The following is a 17,217-nucleotide window of genomic DNA, read 5'->3' as shown; positions in this document are numbered from 1 at the left end:
GGAAGTAGGCATGCTTATTGATATCTGTATCCACGATGTGGGTCCCATTTTCGAGTATTGGAATTTTATGCAATTCTTCTCTGTATTGCATTGGTCTTTTCATAACACTAGTGCAGGCGCCGTGCCATCGGCGTGATGAGCACATTGTTCGTCGCTGTGCTCTTGCTGACGGCATGGCCCTACTCTTGCCGAGGAGCACACCTACGTGGCGCTCCGCGATTGACCAACCGTTTAACCGTTGGCAATATTTATTTTGATCAGTAAATTAGCAATGCGAAGATCCACACAAACTTACAATGTGATGATGAAATTTGATTTCTGTATTCCACGTTGTGGGAACCCATACTACCTTATCTTGTTTCAATAATTCAAGTGAGAAGTTGGATTGGTTTTTAACTTTTTATGGTGTCTTTCTCTTTAGGTCACTTTATCTTTAGAATATCTCCAATAGTGTTTTCTAAAGGGCATCCAATCTTTAGAAAATCTTTGACAAATTTTATATCCGTCCCTTGAAAATAGATCATATCCCTTAAAAATAAACTAATTCTGTTTTAGAAAACTTCTTCATCTTAATTGAGTCCAATAAATCACTTTTCTTTCTATCTCTCTCAAACTTTACCAATTATGCATTCAAACTCATACCGTATCAAATATAGTCTATTTTTTAATGACGGAGAAAGTATTATCTTCTCAAATCATGATTGTTGATATTTTCACCTCGTCATAATATTTTAAATGGTGTTCTCAAAGGCACAACAAATAAGACTGGTTCAGTCTCCAGAATAACAATACCAAGTTTCTAGCAACTGGTGTTATCCATATCATTTTAAATGCATCCATATTATTATTTCACAGGCATGATGTTGATGGAAACATGAATCAAATTCATGTACTCTAGGATTGTGTATTTGATTCTAGATGGACAACTAAAAACATAAATGCAATTCTTGTAGGTAAATATATTTTGAAAGGGAATGATACCAGTACCAATTAAGAGGACTTCGAGCGTCGTATCGCCTACATGTCATGTATTTATCCATGAAGCGACGTCGTCAGAAGGCAACAGAGAGGTCCTCAGTTCAAAATTCTAATTCCTCTGATCTACGCCCCTGTTCTTCCTCTCAGTAAGTCGATTTTCTCCCCTTGTTGTGTGTATTTTGGCGCCGTACAATTCAATCGACGTAATTTCCCCTAATTCTCGGTTGATTGGCTGCAGTTCGGATTTCACTCCGGCATAAACCGGTTTTGAGGGATCGATTGTTCACCGTAGCCTTGGCAGGAGCTTTCGCGCATGGATTGTACTTGGTGTATCCTTTAATTATGCCTCTCTGTGTGTGTATATGTGTATGTGTGTGTAAATGTGAATGATTTGGGGTGAATTTGAGTTTTATCAATTGAGCATTGCTGCTGATCTTAGCTGAGTAAGATGGGAAAATACCTAGGGACATATTTGGCTTTGTTAGTGTTTGTAGCTTTGAACAGCTAGCCGTGAGAAGAGATAATCTTGCAATTTTACGAAAACCTTGGATTCTGAAACCTGTTAGGATGCTAATGTAGTTTAACCTCTGATTATGTTTGTTATAGTAACCTTGGCACAAAGCAGAGGAGTTGGACACTCTCCAGTCTCTGCTGATGCATCATTAACTATTTAGGTTCGGTTGATAATGATGTTGTGGTGAATTTGAGTTTTATCTATGTGAGAATCATTGCCACTGCTGATCTTAGCTGAGTAAGATGGGCAAATACCTAGGAATATATTTTGCTTTGTTAGTGTTTGTAACTTCAAATTGTAAGCCACGAGAAGAGAGAATCTTGCAATTTTTCGAAAACCTTGGATTCTTGAACCTGTTACGATGCTAATGTAGTTAAACCTCTGGCTGTGTTTATTATAGTAACCCTTGTATAAAGAAGAGGAGTTAGATATGCTCCAATCTTTGCTGATGCATGATTACAGATTAGATAATTATTTTAGGAACCACTGGTTTAGCTGAGCTTTAGCCTTGTGCTTTCTTCTAACTATTCTGGTTCCTTAGTCAAAACAATGAAGGTGAGTTTCATGTTCAGTAAGAAGAAGCTTATGTAACAATTATCCTTATTTGTATGAGGATGTTTCATATTTAGGAAATTGGTAATTGTTTAGTATTTTTCTGAATGGGTACAACAATGTTTCCTTAGATGCATATTTTATCAATTTGGCTAGTTGCAACTCTAGTCCTCTGAAAATCTTGATTGTATAATACTAGGAAAGTGTGTTTAAAATTCACTTAGAAGTCCAAGTCTTATAGGGTTGAGTCCTTTCTAATAGAAGTATAGTGCAGGAGTGATGTGTTCTCTACATTTAAATTTTAAACATAGTTTTCCATTTTCCTTTTTCCCCGAAACTTTTCAGCCTATGTATCTTGTGTTTAGTTGCTGCTTCTTGTTTTTCCTTATATGCTTGTTCAGAACTGATATGAGCAAGTGACTTGGTGGAACAAGGATGGAACTGTTTGGATGAAGGATTGCCTAGATGCCTGTATTTCACTTCATTTCTTGGGAATTCTTCATGACATTTTTGCCAAATCGGAACTTCAAGTGTGTCTGGACATCTATCCATATTTTCCTTATTTTCTAATTTGTGTAATCCAAGGAAGATAAATAATAGGCACAACTAATGTACCAACATTTGTGAGAGATTTAGAATTTCACAGTAATAATAGGCTGGCCGTTAATGGCACATCGATAATTGGAGCTGCCTTTTTGAGCAGTATGGTGGAATGATAACTTAGTTTCAGCATTTTATGTGATTGAAAATGCATTTTTGAGCTGATTCTGTTTATGTCTGTTTTTCATTCTATAATCTGTGAGAATGGGCTGATTTGTCTGGTGTCTATAAGCAATTGTTTATATTGAGGAATGAGGATTCTAAATAGGCTTATGATTTTTATGAGGATATGTAATACAGGTCTTGACATGGAGGAAGAAGTTAGTTCTGGGTTTGAAAAAGATGAGGTCTTATTACTCAATTGAAATAATAGAAATAACAAGACTCAAATATAATGGAAAAACAAACCTAATCCTACGTGGTTTGACGCTCATAATTTGATCCGGGAAAGAACCACAAAGAAAACCCAAATGGAAATAAATAACTGACTCGATAACAATACTTAAAATAGACTTGACTCTATATAAGGAAATAACTGAACATAATTATGGAACTTAGAATGTGGATGTCGGCTGTGGTGCGGGCGTGTTGGAGCCGATGTAGGTGGCTCAGGTGTTGGTCGTGGAGGTGCGCTGGAGAGCCTAATTATTAATACGAGAGTAATAATTAATAATTAGAAATCAAAGCTCTGTTGGACCGGAAAGTTATCATCTGATAAAGAAATTAGAAATAGCACAAGGAGAAAGATCATTATGTATAGATATAGCAGTTAGTTATATAGAAAACACAAAAGAGAAACAACTTCCCTAGCCAATATATATAATTATATAATTAATAACGTATGGTCACGAATTTATTACCTCCAAAAACATTAGGCACTTGCTCCTAAATTCTCAGCTTACGGCCAAGAATCTTCTTCACAAAAATATTCTTCTCATAGAACGGACCTTATTATACTTTTCTTGACAAATGGCCCATAATCTTCTTCCTTTACTCTTTCTTTAAATTCTCTTGGCATATACACGATTTGCAACCGTCTAAGAGAGGAGGAGAATCTCAAACCATCTGGAACCTTCTCCAGGCTGGGGCACTCTATGATGTACAAGGAGGTAAGTTTTGGCATTGCTCCTTTTTCCACTTCCCATTTCTTTAAATCTGGCAACATGTATAATTTAAGGAGCTTGAGTTGTGGAAATGAATTTGAACGGAAAGTTATTGTTTCTGCCATCTTGACGGAGTCCTGTAAAGTCAGCTCTTGCAACATGGGATACTTGCCAAACTCCTCCACGTCTACCTTACCCTTGCAGTTATATAGTTCCAAAGTTACTAAATTTTGACACATCCCTTGTTTGTAGTATGGAAAACCGCCACTCATATTGCATCCATACATCGTCAAAGTAATCAACGATGGAGACATCAACCCCTCATTTAAAACCTCCATATCTTTCTCTGAACTTAGATCACATGACTTAACCATAAGACGAGTCTCACGTAATTGGCTGTTTTTGTTGCTCAACACAATTGCCATGCTATCCTCATCACAAACCATAACATGTAAACTCTGTAGACTAATCAATTTGGGGATATCTGCAATGCAAGTTAGGAGTCCAAGTCTTATAGGGTTGAGTTATTCCTAATAAAAGTATATTGCAGGAGTGATATGTTTCTACATTTAAACATAGTTTTTTGTTTTCCTTTTTCCCGAAACATTTCAGCCTATGTATCTAGTGTTTAGTTTTTGCTTTCGTTTGTTTTTCCTTGTATGCTGTTCAGAACTGATATATTGACGCAGAAAGCAAGTGACTTGGTGGAACAAGGATGGAAGTGTTTGGATGATGGATTGCCTAGATGCCTGCATTTCACTTCATTTTTTGGGAATTCTTCATGATATTTTTGTCAAAATTGGAGCTTCAAGTGTGTCTAGATATCCATATTATCCTTAGTTTGAGTATTTTGAAGGAAGATCAATAATATGCACAACTAATGTACCAACATCTGTGAGAGATTTAGAATTTCGCAGGAATAATAGGCTGAAGTTATCACATTTGTAATTGGTGCTGCCTTTTTGAGCAGTATGGTAAATTGACAACTTAGCTTCAACATTTTGTGTGATTGAAAATGCATTTTTGAGCTGATTGTGTTTGTGTTTGTGTTTGTGTTTGATGCTATAGGCAATTGTTTATCTCGAGGAATGAAGATTCTAAATAGGCTTATGATTTTCGAAAATTATAAGCTTTGGTTTCTTCATTTTACCTTTACCACATTTCTCAGTAGCATAGTTTTTTATTGAGAGTACTTAATATACACAAGAAAAATTGTAAGTTGTACAAGAAAAGAATTGAAAGAATATCATGAAGATATTCGAGTACATAAATTTTTTTTCCAAAAATACGAAGAAATAGCCCAAGTAATGCACATATGAGCTACACTCCTAAAGCCTAAATTATACGTTCCTGATTATTTCGGACCATAATTTAACATTTATCTTGAAAGAACAAAGAGTGAATAAACATTACTTTCATCTGTCCACAAAAACTATAGGAGCATACAACAATAATAGCATTTGTTGGTCACAAAAAAAACAAATCCAACAAAGTTCGTATTGATCAACTTATATAATGAAAATGGCAAGACTCTTTTATAATGGAAAAACAGACCTAAACCTATGTGGTTCGACTCTCGTAATCTGATCCGGGAAAGAACCACAAAGAAAACCCAGATGAAAATAATAACCGACTCGATAACAAGACTTAAAATAGACTCAACTCTATAAAGAAATAACTAAACATAATCTTGGAGCATATGATGTGGATGTCGGTTGCAGTGCGGATGTGTTGGAGCCGATGTAGGTGGCTCAGGTGTTGGTCGTGGAGGTGCGCTGGAGAGCCTAATTATTAATATGAGAGTACATAAACACAATTCAAGAAAGTCTTATCATTAATTGAGCCAATAAATGCGAATAAGCAAGTCTTGAGAGCCTTCACTAGGAATCAAAGCTCTGTTGGACTGGAAAGTTATCATCTGAAAAAGAGAGAGATCATTATGTATAGATATAGCAGTTAGTTATATAGAAAACACAAAAGAGAAACAACTTCCCTAGCCAATATATATATAACCATGTTTGGTGGAGTAGATAACTCATCAAGGATGAAATTCTATCACAAAAATGTCTTTTTTTCATATAATTTCATTCCTGGATGAAGTATCTACCCTACCAAACATAGCGATAGTATATAATTACTAATGTATGCTCACAAATTTATTACCTCCAAAAACATCAGGCACTTGCTCCTAAATTCTCAGCTGACGGCCAAGAATCTTCTTCACAAAATTAAACTTGACCTAGGATCGACTCTAATATCCTTCTCGACAAATGGCCCATAATCTTCTTCCTTTACTCTCTCTGAAAATTCTCTTGGCATATTCCATGATTCTCATCCGTCGAAGAGAGGAGGAGAATCTCAAACCATCTGGAACCTTCTCCAAATTGGGGCACTCCGTGATGATCAAGGAAGTAAGTTTTGGCATTGCTCCTTTTTCCACTTCCCATTTCTTTAAATCTTGCAATTTGTCTAACCAAGGTGCTTGAGTTGTGGAAATGAATTTGAACGGAAAGTTATTGTTTCTGCCATCTTGACAAAGTCCTGTAAAGTTAGCTCTTGCAACATGGGATACTTGCCAAACTCCTCCACGTCTACCTTACCCTTGCAGTTAAATAGTCCCAAAATTACTAAATTCTGACACATCCCTTTTTTGTAGCGTGGAAAATCGCCACTCATATTGCATTCATGCATCCTCAAAAAAACCAACGATGGAGACATCAACCCCTCATTTAAAACCTCCATATCTTTCTCTGAACTTAGATCACATGACTTAACCTCAAGATGAGTCTCACGTAATTGGCTATTTTTGTTGCTCAACACAATTGACATGCTATCCTCATCACAAACTATAACATGTAGACTCTGTAGACTAATCAATTTGGGGATATCTGCAATGCAAGTTGTCTTACTGTTGATCCATTCTAATGTCTCCAACTCGTGTAGCCCATCTAGTCTTAGTTTCTCCCCTCCAATCACTTCTATGCTATGAAATGGGAGAAACAGATGCTTTAGTCTTTTCATCTTACAAATCACATTTGGCAATCTAATTCCATTCCGGACTCTCAAATCTAAGGTTTGCAGGTATGGCATGTTGCATATAGACTTTGGTAGCTCACCCACCTTAGAGTTATGCAAACTCAAGTATCTTAAATGAATAAGTTCGCCCACCTTGATTGGTAACTTTCCCCCTTCAAACTCACAACCTTCTACCACAAATATCCTCAAGTATTGGGACATCTTAAAGTCAATCGTACTCTTTTTGAAGTCAATCATACCATAAGACTTTTGGAGAAGTATAAATGATCTAAGACCTTTAACTTCCTCTAACCCACTTATACCTGACACTTTACTCTCAAAGTCACAACTGATGGCTAATCTGCTTATGGAATTGCCAATGGATGGAGGTATTACTAACCTTGTTTGAGTTGGTGAAAGAATGTCGGTCAGATATTTAGAAGCATCAATGCGCTTCAGAAACTTTTCTTCTTCAGCTTCAGCTTTAGAAGAGCAGAGATCATGCATCAAATCATGAAGCCCACACTTATCGAACTTGTTAAGTGGAGAGTAGTACTCAGCTTTATGGAGTTGAACCATACATCTCATAACAAGTTCTGTTAGATATCTTTGGGCCACATCTCTTAGAGTCTCGTTAGGTCCTTTATCTTGGTATGAAATGAAGCCTTCCGCCATCCACAATAGATACAATCTCTCTAAATCAATATTGTGATCCTCGGGAAAACATGCTAAATAGAGGAAGCATGGCTTCAAGTAATAAGGCAAGGCATCATAGCTCAACTCCAGCACATGTTTTACTATTTTGTATTCTTCAACACCTTCTCCATGCCTTAAATATAATTCCATGTTCGCATTCACCTTTTTCCATTCTGGTAAATCGTATTCTTTTGCACGCAAAATCCCTCCAATAACACAAATTGATAGTGGTAACCCTTCACACTTTGATACAATTTCTCTTCCAACATCTTCTAAAGATTTTAAATCTGTGTCAACTGATCACAATACACAAAAATATAAAAATAAAATAAGATGCTGATATTCAATTTATTCTTAAAGAAACCAATGAAAGTAAATAGTGCTATAGATCAATTTCTAGTTGTGGGCAGTCTTACAAGACGGAGTAGTACGATTCATCAAATTAAAATGAATGGAGTGCTCATGATTATTTTTATCTCCCTTCCTAACTTAATGATTGATATCACATAGCATTGCCACGTTGGTCTATCAGCCTTAAATATCAACACAAAGACATTCGTATCAATATAAGACAGTTAATAAAGCTATGTCTATAATTTTAATATACAAAATCGAATCGAAAGAGTTATACGTTCTGTATTGGAAACTAATTTTACTACTTCCTCCGTCCCAAGGTATTAGACCAACTTTCCCTTTTGGGATGTCCCAACATATTAGACTCATTTTAATGCGACCCGCCAAACATGTTTAGTAATGCTATATTTAGATGACACACTCTAATTATACAATTATAACATCGAAGAGAGAAGAGAGTTAAACTTCTAACCTGGAGATAAATCTGTTACTTTGTGAAGTAAAGTCCATCCTTCATCTTCGGTCAGAAATCTTAGCATGTGAGGTTCGGATTCTAGATTAGCAATATTCTGGGAGCGAGTGGTGAGAATGATATTACAATTCACCGGAAAAGCTTTCTTTATGATATCCCAATCATCATTTTTCCAAATATCATCAATCACCACCAAACATTTCCTTTCCTTGGAAAAACTATGAATTCCTCTCACCAGCTCTTGCTCTTCCATGCCACCAATCTGTGCGTTGCTATCAAGTTGTTTCAAAATATCACCAAAAACGGCCTTAGGTTGAAACTGTTGGGTGATGCAAACCCATGCTCGAGCATAAGATTGGAGGTCTGTGTGGTTGTAGACCTTTCTGGCGAGAGTAGTTTTTCCGAGACCACCCATCCCATATATCTTCACCACTCGCTGCTGCCTCTTTTCATCCTTCACCTTGGAGACCAAAAGCTCGATGTCACTCTCCATGCCCACGAAATGAGGCTCAACCTCATGACCATACGTCTGCCTCAACATCCGCTGCCGCTCATCATCTCCCTGCCTCGAGAGAGATGAGCTTTCTTGTCCCAACTCCGACTCTAACTTGGTAGTGAGCTCGGCCAGGGCTGATATTATGTGGCGAGCCTCATTCCCAACCTCGTGGACACTGCTGCACTCACACATGATGCAAATGTACCTTTTGAATTTATCCTTGAGGCTCCTCCGCCCTTCTTCCCTTTTGGATTCAACTTCAACCGCATACGTTTCAAGGAGATTCTCAGCTTTGAAAGCCAGATCTTTGAGTTGGGATATGTAAAGCTTTAGAGTTGGAGAATCACGTCTCTCTCTGTCAGCTTTCATCAACAAGGCATGGATGCTTCTCAGATCTGCTTTGACTTTCTCAACATCACCGCTCACACTAAGCAGAAACTTAGTTTCTTCAACCAGCAAATCACGAAGGGTTTCCAGAGACACATTTGCAACAGATTCTGCCATTCTACTTTTTCTCTCTTTTCTCTCTTCTTGCTTTTGATCAGTAAATTAGCAATGCGAAGATCCACCACACACTTACAATGTGATAATGAAATTGGATTTCTGTATTCCACGTTGTAGGTCCATTGATTCTAGAACGCATACTTCATATCTTGTTATCATTTATTTGTGATAGCTATAACGACGTTTGTGGGAACGCTTACTACCTTATCTTGTTTCTAGGGGCAGCACAAAAATACACTCTAGCATTTGCTTCCACAATTTCATTGAGAGCTTCCTTTAAAATTTTCCACATTTCAAGACGTAGTGTCCCAGTTTTAACATTGTGCGTTGGTTGCACCACTCGGTTAGACTTGTCAATTCTATTACTAGTATAAGAGGCATTTCCAAAAGGAGACATAAATTATATTTCCTCCGTCCCATAATAGGAATCCTATTGCAGGACGGAAGGAGTAAGTAATAACTATCATATTTATTTATTTATTTTATAAAATTTTATTGTTCAAAAGGAAAGTTAAATGAGAAGACGTCATATAATTTTAAGGAGTTTTTTACCTTTTCATTAAAGAGAAGGTAAAAGAAAGAGAAAAATCAAGATAACAAAATCTCTAACAGCAAACACTTAGCATATACTGTACTACTATTGAATCATCTAAAATTGGTTATTACTAATGAAATAAATTCCACTAACAAAAAACATTGAATACCATGAAAATTGAAAACCTAATTTTTGGAATAAAGACAACTACCACCAAACTCGCCTCATTCCTTCACTTCTAGCGATTCACTCATGCTCTTAAAGACAATTGGTCTCTACTCAATATTAAGCAAAGAAATTGAAGGTACTACAAATTTAGTAAAAAGAGAGTCAATAAACATTACTTCATTTGTCCACAAAAACTATAGTATATAACAATAATAGCATTTGCTGGACAAAACAACAAATCCACCAACATTCAATTGTGGGCATTTGAAAAAAAGAGAATTATAAGTTGTACTACAAGAAAACAAATTGATAAAATATCATGAAGATATATGATACAGGCCAGAAAAGATGAGTTCGTATTGCTCAACTTACAATGGAAAAACAGACCTAAACCTATGTGGTTCGACTCTCATAATCTGATCCGGGAAAGAACCACAAAGAAAACCCGGATGAAAATAATAACCGACTCGATAACAAGACTTAAAATAGACTCAACTCTATAAAGAAATAGCTAAACATAATCTTGGAGCATATGATGTGGATGTCGGTTGCGGTGCGGATGTGTTGGAGCCGATGTAGGTGGCTCAGGTGTTGGTCGTGGAAGTGCGCTGGAGAGCCTAATTATTAATATGAGAGTAATAATTAATAATTAGAAATCAAAGCTCTGTTGGACCGGAAAGTTATCATCTGATAAAGAAATTAGAAATAGCACAAGGTCAAGATCATTATGTATATATATAGCAGTTAGTTATATAGAAAACACAAAAGAGAAACAACTTCCCTAGCCAATATATATATTTGTACAATTAATAATGTATGGTCACAAATTTATTACCTCCAAAAACATCAGGCACTAGCTCCTAAATTCTCAGCTTACGGCCAAGAATCTTCTTCACAATATCACTCTAGTCTTAGAATGGACCCTTAATATTCTTCTCGACAAGTGGCCCATAATCTTCTTCTTCTACTCTCACTATAAATTCTCTTGGTATAAACTCATTGATTCCCATCAGTCGAAGAGAGGAGCTCAAACCATCTGGAACCTTCTCCAAATTGGGGCACTCCAAGATGACAATGGAAGTAAGTTTTGGCATTGCTCCCTTTTCCACTTCCAATTTCTTTAAATCTGGCAACCATTGGAATTCAAGGAGCTTGAGTTGTGGAAATGAATCTGAACGGAAAGTTATTGTTTCTGACATCTTGACAAAGTGATCTAAAGCTAGCACTTGCAACATGGGATACTTGCCAAACTCCTCCACGTCTACCTTACCCTTGCAATTATATAGTTCCAAAATTGCTAAATTCTGACACATCCCTTGTTTGTAGTATGGAAAACCACCACTCATATTGCAACTAGACATCATCAAAGTAATCAACGATGGAGACATCAACCCCTCATTTAAAACCTCCATATTTTTCTCTGAACTTAGATCACATGACTTAACCTCAAGATGAGTCTCACGTAATTGTCTATTTTTGTTGCTCAACACAATTGACATGCAATCCTCATCAAAAACTCTAACACGTAGACTCTGTAGACTAATCAATTTGGGGATATCAGCAATGCAAGTTGTCTCACTGTCGATCCATTCTAATGTCTCCAACTCGTGTAGCCCATCTAGTCTTAGTTTCTCCCCTCCAATCACTTCTATGCCAATTGATGGGAGAAACAAATGCTTTAGTCTTTTCATCTTACAAATCACATTTGGCAATCTTATAACATGCGAGACTCTCAAATCTAAGGTCTGTAGGTATGGCATGTTGCATATAGACTTTGGTAGCTCACCCACATTAGAGTACCGCAAACTCAAGTATCTTAAATGAATAAGTTCACCCACCTTGATTGGTAACTTTTCCCCTTCAAACTTACAACCTTCTACCAAAAATATCCTCAAGTACTGGGACATCTCAAAGTCAATCGTACTCTCTTTGAAGCCTCTGGTTGGAAGAGAACTAAGCTTTGGGAAAAGCATAAACGATCTAAGACCTTTAATTTCCTCTAACCCATCTATACTTGACACAGTAAAGCTGCGGAAGTCAAAATTGATGGCTAACCTGCTTATGGAATCGCCAGTGGATGGAGGTATTACTAACCTTTTTTGAGTTGGTGAAAGCCTGTCGGTCAGATATTTAGAAGCATTAATACGCTTCAGAAACTTTTCTTCTTCAGCTTTAGAAGAGCAGAGATCATGCATCAAATCATGAAGCCCACATGTATCGAACTTGTTAAGTGGAAAGTAGTACCTAGCTTTATGGAGTTGAACCATACACCTCATAACAAGTTCTTTTAGATATCTTTGGGCCACATCTCTTAGAGTCTCGTTAGGTCCTTTATCTTGGTATGAAATGAAGCCTTCCGCCATCCACAATAGATACAATTTCTCTGTATTAATCTCTTTATCCTCGGGAAGACATGCTAGATAGAGGAAACATGGTTTTAAATAATAAGGTAAGGCATCATAGCTCAACTCCAACACCTGATTTACTCTGGTGTAGTTTTCAACACCTTCTCCACGCCTCAAATTCAATTCCATGTTTTGATTTACCCTTCTCCATTCTGGTAAACTATGTACTTTTTGATGCAAAATCCCTCCAATAACACAAATAGATAGTGGTAAACCTTCGCATTTTGATACAATTACTCTTCCAATATCTTCAAATGATTTAAAATCCGGATCAACTGCCACAATATACAAAATAATATGAGGCATCCAAACATATTCGAAAAGAATGCCACAATAGTTGAAAAGACTCTAAATTTCTAACAGAATAACCATCCGAACATATTCGAAAAGAATGCCACAATAGATGGGAAAGCTCTAAGTTTACAACGAAATTACACAATGAAAATATCGAAAAAATAAGTGAATTAAACTTCTGACCTGGAGATAAATCTGCTATTTTTTGAAGTAAAGCCCAACCTTCATCTTTTGTCATAAATTCCAACTTGTAAGGTTCGGATTGTCGATTTGCAATGTTCTCATAACGAGTGGTAAGAATGACATTACAATTCACAGGAAAAGCTTGCTTTATGATCTCCCAATCATCATTACTCCAAATATCATCAATCACCACCAGACATTTCCTCTCCTTCAACAAATTATGAATTCCTCTCACCAACTCTTCCATGCCACCAATCTGTGCGTTTTTATCAAGTTGTTTCAAAATATCACCAAAAACGGCCTTTGGTTGAAACTGTTGGGTGATGCAAACCCATGCTCGAGTATAAGATAGGAGGTCTGTGTGGTTGTAGACCTTTCTGGCGAGAGTAGTTTTTCCAAGACCACCCATCCCATATATCTTCACTACTCGTCTATTTCTCGTTTCATCCTTCACCTTTGAGACCAAAAGCTCGATGTCTTTCTCCATGCCCACAAAATCATGCTCAACCTCATGACCATACGTCTGCCTCAACATCCGTTGCCGCTCATCATCTCCCTGCCTCGAGAGAGATGAGCTTTCTTGTCCCAACTCTGACTCTAACTTGTTAGTGAGCTCGGCCAATGCTGATATTATCGAGCGAGCCTCTTTTCCAACCTTGCGGACACTGCAACATTCAAGAATGATGCAAATGTACCTTTGAAATTTTTCCTTGAGAGTCTTTCGTCCTTCCACTTCGGATTGCACTTCAACGGCATACGTTTCGAGCAGATTCTCAGCTTTTTCCGCCAGATCTTTGAGTTGGGAAATGTAAAGCTTTAGAGTTGGAGAATCGCGTCTCTCTCTGTCAGCTTTCATCAACAAGGCATGGATGCTTCTCAGATCTGCTTTCACTCTCTCAACATCACCGCTCACACTAACCAGAAACTTAGTTTCTTCAACCAGCAAATCACGAAGGGTTTCCAGAGACGCGTTTGCAACAGATTCTGCCATCCTACTTTTTCTCTCTTTTCTCTCTTCTTCTTTTTTTGCTATGCTTTTGATCAGTAAATTAGCAATGCATAGATCCACACACACTTACAATGTGATAATGAAATTTGATTTCTGTATTCCACGTTGTGGGAACCCATACTACCTTATCTTGATTCAATAATTCAAGTGAAAAGTTGGATTGGTTTTTCACTTTTTATGGTGTCTTTTCTCTTTCGTCACTTTATCTTTAGAAAATCTCCAATAATGTTTTCTAAAGGGCATCCAATCTATTGTAAACCTTCTTTTTTGAAATATCTGTAATTTCTTACCTTTGGACAAAATGCCAAGCATATTATTATGTAGATCTAATATAAATATCGTATTCCATTTAATTAAATTAGTTAACTAATTTTAAATCAATAATATACAGGCTTGAATTTACCTAATTTTTCAAAATTGTAAAACGAAATGGAAACAAATGATTATATAGATTGAAATTTACCTTACACACAATAATTAATTTAAATACAAAGCAATAATTAATTTACTTATGATAATTAATATAAAAAGAATAGTAGGTTGAATAAATAAGTGGAAAGTGAGTCATACTTTTGTATAGTATTAGTTTTTATTTATAATTAATTTTGTTTGATGTCTATACATATCTTTGAAATTACAAAAATATTAGTCCGAAATCCGAACTGTTAGAGTTAGGCTTGAAAAATTTTAACCCTACATTTTCCAGCTTTATTAACCCTTATCAGATTAGCTTGCAAATCTATTAGTGCTAACCTGATTGACATCTCTACTTGTGCATAGGCATGCCCAACAACAACTATTCGAAGACAATATTATTCGTTTCACAATGATCTAAAATCTATTAACAAAATTAATGCTAATTTATCTAAAAATATTTCATTAATCAGTTGCAGCCATTTTTCTTAGGATATCACCAAACCTTGTTCGCACCATCCAGCCGGCCGGCCGGCCAATCTCTCCCCATTTCTTTCCCTTTATCACTTCGCTTTCCCAAAATCAAATTAACAATGTCGACATGCATGGCGAGGCACCAGAGAGCCTGGGGCTGGCGATGATGGTGGGGAACGCGAGGGGGGAGAGGGGCGTGGGAGCGAGGGCGCCGTGGCCGTTGGACGACGGGGCGGGGTGGATCGAGCACGGGTGGTTCGGGGTGGGGATCGGGGATCCTGAGGCGGGGAGGTGTGGGGAGTTGAGGGAGGTGTCGGTGTCGAAGATTATGGGGAGTCCGTGGTTTAATATGGAGGGAGAGGTCGTCGGGGTTGCGTCGTGGGAGGTGAAGGACGAGGCGGATCGATTCTCGGTGGGGTTTGCGGCGCCGGCGTCGAGTGTTAGAGCGGTGGCGGAGTATGTGGAGACGAAAGGGAGGGAAGAACCGCTTGTGATGGATAGTTGGGTCGATGGTCATGTTTATTATGGACAAGATCATTGTTAACGATTTACTATTATGTTTACTTCCTACTTAGGTGCAATTTAGTTCATACATTTTTTTAAAATTGAATTATAAATTATGAAATTTGCAATCATAATATTATATTATCTAGAAAATATAATATTATGATTCATAGTTAATAGTAATATTATGAAAAATCTGTTTGTTATAAAGAACCTTATTTGTAAGACCGTATTAACTTATATGATGTTTTATATCTAGGAAAATGGTAATTGTGTGTATTTTTCTGAACGGGTGACTTCAAAGTAGATGCATAGTATTTAGGAAAATGCATAGTAGTCAATTTGGCTAGTTGCCTAGTTACGACTATAGTCCGCCGAAAATTTTGATTTTATAATAATACTACTTGGAGAGTGTGTTCAAATTTTAGTTAAGAGTCCAAGTCTTATAGGGTTGAGTTATTCCTAATAAATGTCTACATTTAAACAGAGTTTTTTGTTTTCCTTTTCCCGAAACATTTCAGCCTTTGCTTTCGTATGTTTTTCCTTATATACTGTTCAGAACTCATATATATGACGCAGAAAGCAAGTGACTTGGTGGAACAAGGATGGAACTATTTGGATGATGGATTACCTAGATGCCTGCATTTCACTTCATTTTTTTGAATTCTTCGTGATATTTTTGTCAAATTGGAGCTTCAAGTGTGTTGTCTAGATATCCATATTATCCTTAGTTTGAGTATTTTGAAGGAAGGTCAATACTATGCACAACTCATGTGTACCAACATTTGTGAGATATTTAGAATTTCGCAGTAATAATAGGCAGAAGTTGTCACATTTATAATTGGTGCAGCCTTTTTGAGCAGTATGGTAAATTCAAATTGACAACTTAGCTTCAACATTTTGTGTGATTGAAAATGCATTTTTGAGCTGTTTGTGTTTGTGTTTGATGCTATAAGCAATTGTTTATCTGTGGCGTGTTAAAATTCTAATATCTTGTCCCACATCGACTTGGTGATGATCCTATCTCTTCTATATAAGTGTGGATAACCCTCCCCCTTATGAGGCCTTTTAAGGGGTGAGTGACCCATTTCTAATATTGTTAAAGTTCTCTAAATTTGTCCCACATCGACTTGGTGATGATCCAATCTAATCTATATAAGTGTGGATACTCACGTGATGGAAGACCGATGTCCTTTCCGGCCCACACGTGGGGAAACTTGGTGATGATCAATCTAATCTATATAAGTGTGGATACCCACGTGATGGAAGACCGATGTCCTTTCCGGCCCACACGTGAGGAGGCGAGTTAAAATTCTAAATTCTATCCCACATCGACTTGGTGATGATCCAATCTAATCTATATAAGTGTGGATAACCCTCCCCCTTATGAGGCCTTTTAAGGGGTGAGTGTTTGATGCCCATTTCTAATAGGAGGACCGAAGATTCTAAATAGGCTTATGAGTTTCGAAAATTGTAATCTTTGGTTTCTTCATTTTATCTAATTATTCTAAGTGTCTACTCATGGTTTTACTTTTACCACATTTCTCGGTAGTATAGTTTTTGATTGTGAGTATTTAATACCAAAGGAAAGTTGTACTAAGTTGGACAAGAAAAGAGATAAAAGAATATCATGAAGATATTCGAGTACATAAAAATTTCCAAAAATACAAATAAATAACACAAGTAATGCATATATGAGCTACACTCCTAAAGGAATTATACGTTCCTGGTTATATCAAAATCCAATTTAGCATTTATCTTGAAAGAACAAAGAGTCAATAAACATTACTTCATCTGTCCAAAAAACTATAATATATAACAATAATTGCATTTGCTGGACAAAAACAACAAATCCACCAACATTCAATTGTGGGCATTTGAAAAAAGAGAATTATAAGTTATACTACAAGAAAACAAATTGATAAAATATCACGAAGATATATATAT

At 36.7% G+C, this 17,217-nt stretch overlaps 4 protein-coding genes across 7 annotated transcripts in view; 1 reads left to right on the top strand and 3 right to left on the bottom strand.

Moving 5' to 3' along the window:
• The window catches only part of LOC125193321, a 15,282-nt gene extending 10,490 nt beyond the window's left edge, over window positions 1-4,792 (top strand). Inside the window, exons 2-4 of the mRNA XM_048091092.1 lie at window positions 1,045-1,124; window positions 1,217-1,307; window positions 4,418-4,792. Of these exons, the coding sequence (XP_047947049.1) occupies window positions 1,045-1,124; window positions 1,217-1,307; window positions 4,418-4,532 (286 nt within the window). The 3' untranslated portion in view covers window positions 4,533-4,792. The remainder of the gene's footprint in view (window positions 1-1,044; window positions 1,125-1,216; window positions 1,308-4,417) is intronic.
• LOC125193319 (probable disease resistance protein At1g58390) lies at window positions 3,233-9,407 on the bottom strand. Of its 4 annotated transcripts, none has more exons than XM_048091089.1 (3): window positions 8,285-9,407; window positions 5,911-7,754; window positions 3,233-3,355 (listed from the first exon to the last, which is right to left on the bottom strand). In XM_048091089.1, the coding sequence occupies exons 1-2, from the start codon at window positions 9,282-9,284 to the stop codon at window positions 6,217-6,219; spliced, it is 2,538 nt and encodes an 845-aa protein (XP_047947046.1). In that variant the 5' UTR covers window positions 9,285-9,407; the 3' UTR covers window positions 3,233-3,355; window positions 5,911-6,216. The 4 variants fall into 4 exon arrangements, with proteins under 4 accessions (XP_047947046.1, XP_047947045.1, XP_047947044.1 ...); XM_048091088.1 differs by lacking the exon at window positions 3,233-3,355 and adding an exon at window positions 5,131-5,665; XM_048091087.1 differs by lacking the exon at window positions 3,233-3,355 and adding an exon at window positions 5,131-5,531.
• Window positions 9,408-10,273: 866 nt separating this feature from the next.
• The window catches only part of LOC125193461 (putative late blight resistance protein homolog R1B-13), a 29,495-nt gene continuing 22,551 nt past the window's right edge, over window positions 10,274-17,217 (bottom strand). The window contains exons 6-7 of the mRNA XM_048091249.1: window positions 10,823-11,078; window positions 10,274-10,604 (exon numbers count right to left, since the gene is read on the bottom strand). The gene's annotated coding sequence lies outside the window, so the exon portion shown is untranslated. The remainder of the gene's footprint in view (window positions 10,605-10,822; window positions 11,079-17,217) is intronic.
• LOC125193475 (probable disease resistance protein At1g58390) lies at window positions 10,899-13,969 on the bottom strand. Its single transcript, XM_048091267.1, has 2 exons — window positions 12,870-13,969; window positions 10,899-12,667 (listed from the first exon to the last, which is right to left on the bottom strand). The coding sequence occupies exons 1-2, from the start codon at window positions 13,858-13,860 to the stop codon at window positions 10,899-10,901; spliced, it is 2,760 nt and encodes a 919-aa protein (XP_047947224.1). The 5' UTR covers window positions 13,861-13,969.

This window comes from Salvia hispanica, chromosome 6 (assembly GCF_023119035.1).
Source record: "Salvia hispanica cultivar TCC Black 2014 chromosome 6, UniMelb_Shisp_WGS_1.0, whole genome shotgun sequence".
In the NCBI taxonomy this organism is placed as follows: domain Eukaryota; kingdom Viridiplantae; phylum Streptophyta; class Magnoliopsida; order Lamiales; family Lamiaceae; genus Salvia; species Salvia hispanica.
This window is presented reverse-complemented; position numbering and strand designations above follow the sequence as displayed.

Coding starts and splice junctions, on each gene's coding strand:
- LOC125193319 (XM_048091089.1), bottom strand. CDS start 9,284: ATGGCAGAATCTGTTGCAAATGTGTCTCTGGAAACCCTTCGTGATTTG. Junction 7,755..8,284: donor AGTAACAGATTTATCTCCAG/GTTAGAAGTTTA, acceptor TATTGTGATCAG/TTGACACAGATTTAAAATCT.
- LOC125193475 (XM_048091267.1), bottom strand. CDS start 13,860: ATGGCAGAATCTGTTGCAAACGCGTCTCTGGAAACCCTTCGTGATTTG. Junction 12,668..12,869: donor AATAGCAGATTTATCTCCAG/GTCAGAAGTTTA, acceptor ATATTGTGGCAG/TTGATCCGGATTTTAAATCA.